The sequence below is a fragment of the Dermacentor andersoni genome, chromosome 2 (assembly GCF_023375885.2).
Source record: "Dermacentor andersoni chromosome 2, qqDerAnde1_hic_scaffold, whole genome shotgun sequence".
In the NCBI taxonomy this organism is placed as follows: Eukaryota; Metazoa; Arthropoda; class Arachnida; order Ixodida; family Ixodidae; genus Dermacentor; species Dermacentor andersoni.
In genome coordinates, this window is record NC_092815.1 from 19831222 (window position 1) to 19843251 (window position 12030).

The 12030-nt window shown below is 49.4% G+C and overlaps 1 protein-coding gene across 1 annotated transcript; it reads left to right on the forward strand.

Moving 5' to 3' along the window:
* The first annotated feature begins 8718 nt into the window (after positions 1-8718).
* Positions 8719-10175, forward strand: LOC126542803 (akirin-2-like). The gene has a single exon (XM_050189878.3). It carries the CDS (start codon positions 9326-9328, stop codon positions 9842-9844), a length of 519 nt encoding a protein of 172 aa, XP_050045835.1. The 5' UTR covers positions 8719-9325; the 3' UTR covers positions 9845-10175.
* The last annotated feature ends 1855 nt before the right edge of the window (positions 10176-12030 follow it).

The following is a 12030-nucleotide window of genomic DNA, read 5'->3' on the forward strand; positions in this document are numbered from 1 at the left end:
GAATTTAAATACTACTTCCTTTAGTCTGTAACGCTCACTATGATTGAATTAGTTTTTTCAGTAAGCAGTTATATGCAACCAATTACTTTATTGACGGAGCAAGCTGCAGCAGGCGATTCAGCTTTGAGAACCTGGATATGACAAAAAAATTAGGCTAGGACGCCCTAGATCATGCCACGCAGCAGCCACCTGAATGCGCTTGTTTAGATGTACAGGCAAACTGGGCGTCTCAGTATTTGTTTCCTCATTCAACCGGTGCTGCTATGTCTCGATAGCGAAGGCCACTCAGGAGGTTAACGCAATTAAATCACACACAGACAATTCTTTTCGGCTTTTCATTGGCCCAACTGGGAGCGTCTTCTCCAAGGCCCAGCAACAATAAAGCGCATTGCGCTTTATATAATCCAGTGTCCCACGTAACTTAAGCCGAACCTTAAATATACGCAAAGGCCACGTAGCTTTACAGAACCACGGTAATGTTGTTTGCCGTCGCTTGGTGATACTCAGAGTATATTTTGCATTCTGCCTAATTACGTAATTAGTCTTAATTAATCAACTTCTCAAATATTATAATTAGATGAGAAATGTCAATGAGAAAATTGTAGAGAAACGTGAAAACCACCGATAAAGATTTCTGTCGCTCAATAAGTGCAACACAAAGATGTTTTTCCAAGCGTGAGAGAAGCCCGCGAATACACGCAAAGTGCCTCGAGCGGCCAGCCGCGCGGCAATCTTGCGTTACAACACTACCCTACCTACAAGTGCCCACATCGAGCGAACTGGGTGACCTCGCTGCTGCGGCTGATTATTATTATTATTATTATTATTATTATTATTATTATTATTATTATTATTATTATTATTATTATTATTATTATTATTATTATTATTATTATTATTATTATTATTATTATTATTATTATTATTATTATCCTCTTTTCTGGCTCGTAGCCACTCAGGAGGATAGGCCAAGAATTCGGCGGCAGGACGTGGCTTAAGGGAATTTTCATTTGGAGAGGAGAAACACCAATTAATAGAAAAACAAAAACAAAGGAAATTCCTTGAAGAGCTAGAATAGTGTGTGAGTGAGCAGTCAGACCATAACCTAAGGAAAATTTAGGAAGAGGTAAAGATATAAAGGATAGAATGAAGATAACGTTTCTAAAGTATTTGGCGAGAAATGTACAGTGAATTTAATAGTGATCAGATAAGTAGAGTAAAGCTTTTTCCTTCTCTTATTCCCACTCGAGCAAATCTTTTTGTGTCGCTGCTGATGACAACATCAAAACAACAATCGTTCACAACAAAAACGAGGGACGACGAATAACAAAATATTTGAAAAGCCATTGTCAGTGCAGATAAGTGATACATGAAGGGCTGTAGAGGACGCCTAGAAAGTTTCAGGCCAGCTCGTTCTGCTTACTGCATCTAGACAGTGTCAATAAACGTTCGGTGCAGAGTAGAGTAGGAGTGATCAATTATGTTTTAATAATTCTCCAATTACTTTCATGTGGCTGGTAACGTAATCAATTACATGTTTTATTGAAGTAACGAACTGAAATCGGTTACTTTTTTTTTCTGTAACGTGTTCAAGTCTGTATCTAACAAATATAACACCCATACCCACTGTGTGAGAGACTGGTTAAAGATAAGGTGGATTATTTCAAGTGACAACCGAAGAAAGTTTTCTTCTCACAAGCAGGTTGCTCTCTAGCACCAACGAGTGTTTACTCCAACCTACACCAGACGGAACAATGCGACACCTGCGTGTAATACTACGTCGGCTATAGCATCGCTGCTTCGCATTGGGGGTGAAATGGCAGCTTTTCTGAATAACATAACAAGAGTCGAAGAATATTGTACGGAATGACATATACACTTAAGATCATGCATTTAGAAGCTTTATTTCTTGTTCGCGCATTCTCACAATACATTCATGTATCTATATCTTACTCACGTAATTAGAACGAGCAAGGATTGGCTGTGCTTGAGTCAGACGGCCATTAAAGACCCTGCGCCTATTTCGCATACACTAGCTAATCATTCAGCAGATTTTAAGAAGCTCTTTGCATCTGTGCGAAATACCAATATTTTGTTAGTTCTTCAGAAAACGCACGATGCCATAAACACATCTGTATATTTAAAGCCTGTCATCAGTGGCGTAGCTAGATCGTCTGGCACCCGTGGCCCATAGGTCTTCTGTTACCGCCCCCCCCCCCCCCGGGTGTAGTCGAGGAAGGCGAGGATATCGACAATTTCCGGGTGTCTTCAGACGTATATGACACCCCCCCCCCCCACTGGCCCCTAGCACCCGGGGCCCACGTACCCCCCCCCCCCCCCCCCCCCGTTGCTACGCCACTGCCTCTCACGGAAATCGTGCAAGTGAATGGCCAGCAGCGCAATTTTGACTCCGCAGATGTTTCGGGAACTTAGGACGAATGTTTGCACCACTGAGTACTAGCTTTACAGACATTCTCTGTCGTAACACCCGACACTGACTTCAACGCTATCTAGAGAACTGAGCGGAATATTTCAACACCAGGTGGCCTGCGGTTCTAAGTGAACTGATATATAACCGAAACGTTGTGTCGTCGGACTACGTGACAATATTATTAGTACTTTTTTATTTATTTTGCGCGTAGAACGTTTATTAAGAGATCAGGCACGCATTTCCGACATGATTATAAAGAAATGTACACGGCCAAATACTGAAGGTACGTGTCCTTGACTTGCACGTTGTTCGCTTGGTTTATTTCTCACTGATCGCGAATTTGATGTCGATCTCTCTGACTGGACACAGGATTGCCAAAGTCCCATAACCGCATGCACCCCAGTGCACTGCATGCATCAGATGCCGCGCATGTGTTCGGGCAATGCCGTCGGGCTTGGTGCTTTGCCCGGTGTTGAGTAATCGATGCATCTCCTGACGCACGGCACAGGCAGGGAAGGCAGCGAAGCGTGGTGGCTGTCACAGCGCGTCGGGGAAACACTTCCTCTTGAGTTGCGCGGGCTCTGTGACTGCACCGACACAACACAGGCAGTAAGCAAGCAGTAGACCAGTCCTTTTTGCGTTGACTGGTGCAGCCGGGGGCAAGCAGCGATGACGTCTAACCTACCCGGATAATCCGGACGTACTCGGCGTCGCCCTTGGCAAGCATCATTTGCTTGGTCGAACCGTGGCGAAGGTGGCGTTCCATGATCATTGTGACTATGACATGTCAACTGCAAGGGAGAAGTGATCATTTTTGGACAGGGACATGCTCGCGCTTCCAGCTCTATAATAACCCGTAATAAATTAATAAACGAAAAAGACAAGCTACATCAGTAACAGCAACGTCAAAAGATGTAGGAATTATTAAATAATGAAGAAAAGGACTCACAGAGAATGAACAATGACAGCCATATACTACAGTGACTTTCCGTAGCCTCTCGTGGTTGCACACAGAGCGAAAAACTGTCCGATGCCAAGCAAATATATGAATTATGTACTGCATTTAATAATAATAACGACGAAGACTGGTTGAATGAAAAGTATTAAGCGCTAGGCTAATCTACACATAGAGTAAGCGCACGAGAGAAAGAGAGAGAGAGAGAGAGAGAGAAAGGCAAAGGAAAGACAGGGAGGTTAACCAAAGATTATCTCCGGTTGGCTACCCTGTACTGGGGGAGGGACAAGGGGTTGCGATAGGTGGGAGAGAGAATGATAAGAAAATTTTAAAAAACCTGCAACACACGCGCACGTACACGTACACACGAACTGTTTCTGTAAAGCGCACGAGAAAGCAAACGTGGTCACAAGCATGGTCACTAGCTCAGATATTTTGTTTTTCTTTGGCGAAAGCATGTAGCTTCCGCGAACCGCGACAAAATTGCTCAGGCAGAATATTCGCCTCATCTAGAATTCATAATTTCCCTTCCTTGGTCAAAATATTGCCTTGACACATTCTCTGTCCTCCAGAGTTTGCTTTCGGTGTTCCTTGTAGGCGGCTTCTTACTAGTGCAACCAGACGTGCAGCTTTAGCGGAGCCCCGTTGTGTGACGTACATACACACCGGCTCTTTCCCTTATCCTTATCTTCATTCCTGACTGGACATTCATTCCCACTTTCCTCTTTCCCTGTGCAGAGTATCAGGCTGTAGCGCACCAGCTCAGGCCGCGGCCTCCGTGCCTTTCCGGTAAATATCTATAAGTCGGAGAGTCCGACAGCGATAGCGGGAACGGAAAGAAAGCGAGCTGCTCAAACATTCCTTCTTCGCCTTAAAACAGTTGCACCCTTTGGAGTGCATATTTGTCCCAGAACAATAATCGCCATCTGCCTTGCTTGCGTTTCCTTTCTTGAAAACGCTGCGCTCGCTACTTTCTTGTAGATAATGCTATGTCACGCTGATAACGCGCATGTCATTCGTGACTTGGAAGTACCGGGCTCGCAGCGTTAAAGAAAGGAAATGCGGACAAGACAGATGACGATTATCGTCGTGGTACAAAATAAACCCTAAAGGGTGTAACTTTTTTCAAGTGCAGAAAACCGTATACTGATTTGATCCCAAGGCGCACACCAAAAATATCTGACGCGAGAGTTTGACAACGATAGCTGCTAAATGTTTATTCCATGCAGTCCTTACTTGTATCGTCTGGCGCAGCTGTCATCATTCTTACTTACCGTAAAACGGTCCTCATTAAGGAAATCTTCATTTGTGCACATCAACGATTCGATCTTGCCCCTTAAGGGTAAAGGTGTTAGCCGTGGAACACGCTAAAATCCTCGTGAGCGCAACAACTTGTACGATGTATTCTGGAGGGCACTAAACTGAAGCCAAAGCCAGCTCCACAGCGCTGCTCTTATAACCCTCTCTCCGCTCCTGCCTTGACCCACGGCGTAGCTCGAGCACGGAGCTGCCAGAGTGAATCGTATCGTGCGTTGAGACAACAACACCGCCCTCACGCGCCTCCGAACCTGTTGCGCCTTCACGCTGCCGCGCGTGGGGTCGAGTGGGAATGTATACGAACCACCTTGAGCAAAGAGCAAGGCGTTCACGCGCTCGCAGATGGCGATGTCTCTTTATTGTCGCTGCCTGGTGGGATTCCGCCCCTGCAGGGGGAGGCGTACCCCAAGCAGAACCCCGCCGTCGCGCAGGTGTTCCGCGGTCGCGAATCGGGCGACCGACTCCCGAGTGTGCAACGAGCGCTACAAGCCCGCGAGGACGCGCGGGCGTGTCGCGCCGCCGAGTCCGTGCGCGGAGCCAGCAAGCGGGTCCGCGCAGCTCGCGAGCCGTGGTGACCGAGGAAGCAGAAACCCTTTGCGCCGCCGATGGCGAAGGGGGCCCCGCTCTTATCAGAGATGCGTTCTTTCGATTGTTCCTCGATCGCAGGCGCCAGGTTGCAGCGCTACTTTTTTTCTTTTCTATTTTGTCGAGCCCGCACGGCTATCTGCACGTCGCGGGACCAATGCGCTGCTTGCGGGCTTCCTGGAGCGCAGGCCGAGGGGAGGAAACGGATAGGCGCCGGTGCGTGGTTCTGGTCGTGGGAGAACAGGAAGAGTTTGTACACGAGGCACGTGAAGAGGAGGGAAAACACGTTGCGAAGGAAGGAACGGTTCCTCCGGCAAATGCGGGTCCCCGGAAGCCGCGCGTAGCCCCGAAAATATTTCTGCGCTGCATTCGTGTAAAAGAGAACTGCAGTCGCCCTAGTGAACGATCACTTTTGACCTACACTTTCACTGTCGCTCGCGAGACGTATAACGTTTAATATGACGCCTCACTGGTACGATAATGCAAACAGAAGTCCGATTGAGGACAGGTGATTTCGTCAGATTTCTACTGGCTTGGAGCATCAAAGCGCGATAGCGTTTCAGCGAATGTTTTTCATAATAACGACCAAATTGTTTAGGATATTATAAACTGTAATCAAGAAGTTACCTTATACCTTATAAAAGGTACGGGAAATGCAAGGAGTGACTGACAGGCTGCAGATAAAATTATATTATTGGGTGCCACGTGCCAGCTGGAGCCACGATCTGACAATGAGGCACGCCGTAATGGTGGATTCCGGAATAATTTCGATCACCTGCTTTAAAGTGCACCTAAATGTAAGTGCACGAGCGTTTTTGCATTTTTTTTTTACCCTGTCGCGCCGCGGTCGGGATCGAGCCCGGGACTTCGGGCTCAGCAGCATACGTTATGGCCACTATATAGACTGTATGCCGCGGCTGGTTGCGGGCTGCTTGGTTTACGATTAGAAAAGAACATCCCCATAAGCGAAGGGGCGATACAAGAAAGCGCATGCAGAGACGCTGCTACGGAAAATGCGAACGCATAGATACGAGTTAAAATGTCACAGATCTCAGAAGTGCTGACTGTGTGTGTCGCCTTATTCAGTGAGACTTACAATCATGCTTTAACGGAGCTTATTGAGCCCATGCATATGCGTGTACGCTCTGATTGTGTATTTTTGAAATAGTCTTCCTCGTAAGAAACGAAAGTTGTTTTTCGTCTCTATTATATGACGAACATTTTGGTGTTACCTAGAATACTTTACGTTGAACTTGTGACAGTTTCTAGCTGGTCCAATTGGTGAAGTGGGCACATCACATACTCAACCGATGGCACAATATATTATAGTAAGCTGCCGCACATACGTTCCGACGTGGCACGTTGCTGCTCAAGAGTGAACTGGAACTCGCTATTTAGATTTCCCGACCCACATTTAAGCATACCAGAGAAATTCACGCTATTTAGAAGATAACATCACCGATACAACACACAATGCCCTGCCGGCATTGCCTGCAAATCCGTGCTTGCAAGCAAGCACGCATGATTCAAAAGAATGCTGGCTATAGACGTAGTGTGTCAGGTGCCGAACAGGAACACAAGCGAAGAAGACGGACAGCGGCGACGCTCCCAAGTGGAATGCTTCGATGAGAACCGCACTGGTGCGCAGTTGCGAGCAGCGCCGTCTTCTGCGTCTGCGTTTCTGCTTGGCATCTATAAGTTTATAGTTGATACGCGGCCATTAATTTATACGAACTAGCACAAGTTTCAGCTCTGCTTCAGTATATGCTAGATACACTTTGCAGGCGACGAATAACTGTCTTGTGAAAGGGTGTATAGCAGTCTTTCGGTACCCTGTGATTTATTTAAATGTCTTTCGTATATGTATTGTGACTTCTAATTATTTAAGTGTATAGTGACATTTAATGCGATTAGCACTCATAAGCTATTTCATCAACATTCTATCCATCCATCCATCCATCCATCCATCCCGCCAGCCAGCCATCCTATCTTACGCCGCTCTCCTCAGTTACGGAATTCTCTTTCGTCTGTATATTGTCCCTTACCAATTCATTGTATTTCAAGAATAATAAACTGAAACTGAAACCCAAGTTGCCTATACTATAGCGTGGGTCAATATAGGCATGCGCTGGCTGCTGTCTCGCCGAGCTGACAACATGGGTCACTATGTACCATTGGGTATGCGCTCGAAGAGACAACTTAGACTGCGTGATTACATAACAGATGTAGCCATTAAAATCTCTACCAATAACGCATTTCCCATCACCAAATTAAACACGCACCGCCACTTGAATACTAAACGCTTTAAGATAATCATTTGCAAGGGATGGGCTCTGCCTGAATGTTTCTTTTTCTTCTTTTTTATCGCCCGGCATGCGTGGGCTCTTTGTTGCGCGAATCTTGACATCAGGTTGAAAATTCATGAAAATTCAGGTTTCATAATTCATGGCCGATGCGGTTCCAAGTCCTATGCCTATATATGCTAAACAAATGAGCACGGTGATGTCCTTTGAGGTGCATTCATATTTCCTAGATGCAGGGTAAGATTATTGTTATTGAATGTTCCGAGCTGGAGAAAGCGGGGTTCCAGGACTATACGCAGTACGTCTTCGCCGTGGAAATTCAGATATTCTGCACTGGGTGTGGGTGTCGTGTGGGAGCGACTTCTCTGTCGGTACACCCGTCTGAATCTTGCAGCAAATTCTTTTCCTCTGACCCCGCGACGCCCCTCGACATTCGCTTAGGCAAAAAGGCCGGTTATGCCTCGGGTGCAAGGAGTTCGAGCCCAAGCTTTGAGCGTGCACAGCGCAATATGTTACACAAGGAGGAAAACGAAATGGATCATTGCTCGGCCCGACTCGTTTCTGTGCGTCCCATGTGGCCTCGATCTTGTGCTGTACAGGATTGTTATGGATTACGAACTAGCCCAGTCAGCCACCTGAGCTTAACTTAGCGCAAACAAACAAATCAACAGACACAGACAGACGGTCCGACAAGCAGAAAAACAAGTTGCCTGAGCGTCTGAGCCACGTCAGCTGGCGACTGACTGCTCTTTTTAGAGCGCGGCGGGGAGGCACACAAGGCCGTAGCGCGTCCTGAACTACAGCTACACGCAAACATACAAACACTATTCAGCAATAAATTCATATCTGCAGTGCTGGCGGAGCGTTCACGCATGCCGACATCGGTGATTTCGCCGGCGTCCGGTTGCGTTTTGAACTTAATGCTGGCCACAGTCTGTGCGATATCCTTCAAATTAAGTTCTCGCGAAGAAGCGCGAAAGTAATGAAATATGCCGTGGATGCAGCGCATTTTTATTTATTGCAATATAAAACGGAAAAATAATAGAACCGAGAGGACTGGCTGATGCTATAGAAACATAAGAATTCTTCAATACTGGCGTCTATAGGCGTGCCACCTAGCGGCTTTGAATCGAGAGCACGTGATAAGAAAGAAAAAGACGACGAGAGCTGGCGTTTCGCTAGCGTTCGACTACTTCACGGTTCTTCACTCTATGACTACTTTTCGTGTAGAACACTGAGCAGAGGCGTGGTGGTCAATTTTATTTCTTTCGGTGTACGCTCACAGGATAAGTTAAATGTGAAAGGATGCATACATATTGCTGGGAGCTACGTCGAGTTACTGAACTCTCGTTGATGTGAAGCAACTCGTCGCTGTATTTTCGACCATACTACGCGCGGGTCGAAGACGACGACGACGTGTTGGCAGTTGCAAGCAACGAAGACGACGTCGCGGAGCCTGCAGAAGCCGCTGCGCGGTGAGGTGCGCGAGGAGGTAGTTCGAGCGCCTCTGTCCGTTGTAAATCCCCTGCAGGAGCCGACGTGAGTCTGTACACGTCCCGTCTCCGACGGTCGGTGTGCTCCAAGGAAGAGAGCGCGCCTGTTCGTGGTAGTTTCTCAGCCGGCAGCTGCTACACCTTACGAGTGCAGGAGTTCGAGCGGCCTCGACAAGAGCCGCCGCCTCGCAAGCCGCAAACCGTAAAAGAAGCTCCTAGCCTGCGGCTGACCACTGCGAAGATGGCCTGCGCAACGCTCAAGCGAGCGAGCAGCTGTGACCCGCTCAGCTCCAACGGAAAACCAGCGAAGCGACGACGGTTCTTCGCACCAGTGTCGGTTGCCGCGACACCTGCTCCACGTCATGTTCCTCCAACGAGGCCGCACCAGGCCCGCTCGTCGCCCTTCATCAACGTGACGCCGAGGTTGACGTCCGAAGAGATCGAAGCGAACGTCCGCGACGAGATGTCGCGGCTCCAGCGACGCAGGCAGCTGTTTGTCCAGCAGGGCTCGCCAGACAGTCCAGCCGTGCTCGATACGCTGCCGCCGCAGGGTGCGAAGTCGGACCAGCCTGTCTTCACGTTCCGCCAGGTGGGCCTGATCGTCGAGCGCATGGTCAGCGAGAGGGAGAGGCAGCTCTGCGAGGTCTACGATGGCGTCCTGTCGGCGAAGCTCGCCGAGCAGTACGACGCCTTCGTCAAGTTCACACACGACCAGATCCAGAAGCGCTTCGAAGGTGTCACGCCGAGCTACTTGTCTTAACGATACCCGTGCCATGGCGTAAGACAGATCGAGTGGCAGCAAGAGAGTGTGGGCGCGGAAGAGCATCTTGGCCTCGACAGCTACGGCGGTCATCGTCGAGTGCGCGTCGTCGTTTTGGCGTCTCATTGAAAAACTGCAGCGCGTTGTCTCACCAGCCGGTTGAACTTTAGATAAGGCTAACGCACGCGAGTGCCGCGGTACATTGCTAGCAGTGTGAAATTTTCATTGCGCAACTCCCACGTCATCTTGGCGTCAGCTTTGCTCCTGTAATGTGTGCTGCACCTTCTTTGTTAGCTACGCTGTTTGTCATTAAAAGTTTTAGCAGGGCGTAGCCGGCAGGCTCATTTTTGTCCGTGCAGCTCTCGTTCAGTGTTCAACGTAACGGAATAAGCAAACAAATGTGCTGCTGCCTTAGGACGATGCGGCAGCCGTCAGCATGACATGTTCCTCCGTCGGTGTGCTCGTGCCTGAGTTCTATACCCAGCGACTTCTTTCTTTTCGGAATGCTTGCCTCCAGAAGTATGAAATGAGGGTGTTGTGCCGCATGCAACGTGCACAAACCCAATAAGAGAACTCGAGCTGTACGCCCGATATCTACCACAGACTCGCCGCGCTTTGAGGATGGAGCAAGTTCTATTTGGCAAGCATGCTGCCGGAATCGTGTACGTGCATAACGGCCTTGTGAGGGTGATGCTTAAAGCTGCCGCCAGGATCGCAAAGTCTGAAATGAAGCATGCTTCTTGAAATAGCGGAAATGGAACGGTTCTACCTAGCTTAAGGGGAAGGCGTCGACGGAGTTCAGGCAACTCGGCTGTTCACTTCCGTGAGTGCAATGCACCTTAGCATTTAGCACCGTAGTGCGCAGCTTCGCATGCACCCACGTGGTGTGGAACCTGAAGCCCGAATTGCGTTTGCAGCGACTGGCTCTTGGGGAACCAAGATGCCGTTCGTGGCGAGGTTCGCGTCTTCTTGCATTTAGTATTTCGACAGGCCGGCTGCGTAAGAACAAAATGAGGAACAGGTGGGGCTGCGGGTGCTCACACACGCGCGAAGTGCGCTCGAACACGCTGGATGCACGAGGGGAAACGCGGTATGCAGACCGCCCCCGCACCGCCATGACATTGTGGAGAGCTGTGCAGCGCTTTCGCGGCGCATGTGGCGTCGGCCGAGTAGCACGCGCGCTTTTCTCTGTCGACGCGCTCAGGGAAAGCGGCGGTAATTGCGACGGCCGCCGAGCTTCGTGCGTGCAGCTCTGCTGCGGAATAAACAGCAAAACGGTAGCAACGTCCTTTCACTTTCCAGCCTTGCCGGGTTTGAGCGCAGGCGAGACTATCTGCGCCATACCTTTCTTTGCCGCCTCTGTTTTCTTTTTCTTTCGTCGCTGCGTTCACGAGGCGCGTTCATTGTTTTCCCGCCTCCCGCGCTATAGCGTCGCCCGCGTCCCTGCCGAGTCTCACGCCGTCGCGCAGAAAAGCAGAGAACGCGGCGAGGAAATCGGGAGAAGTCAAACGGAGCCAACGACTGCATGATTTACCGGCCTTTTCTTCCGGCGCGTACGCGCTCTGATAGCCACACGTGATTGAAGGGGCCGGCTCTGCCTGCCGACGGCCGGGTCGCCGCGGGCCTTGCCGGCCTTCTGCAGCGCTACTGCGTTTAACGCGGCGCCCGCGAGGAAGGATACTTCGAAGGCCATGCTGTGTACTCCGACAGTAAGCACCAAAGGCCACGGATAAGAAAAAAAATAGTAATTGGTGCAGTAACTATCGAAGGCGTTCTCAGTATCGGATCTATGTCCGCCACGTACGATTGCCGTACGAAGTAAGCGACAGATTCTGCATGCGGACCGTACAAATCGAGTGGACACGCTAGAAATACTTTCGCAGTATACCGATGCCCTCGATAACGATGTTTGACGATGGCGGCACAAATTATCGTCTACATATTTTTGGTGGACGGCTTGAGAACGTGACGACGACGATGGAATGTGAGTACCATGGAATGACGACGACAGCGCGACGACGACGGCGGCGTGACCAAAACGGCAACGGAGCCCCGACAACGTGACGACGACGGTGGCATGACAACGACTGCGCACCCGCAACTTCTCCGTTCTTTTACTCTGCGCTGGTCGGAGACCCAGTCGCAGATGCGCGCAGCTGACGTACGGCGGCGGCGGCGATCGAACG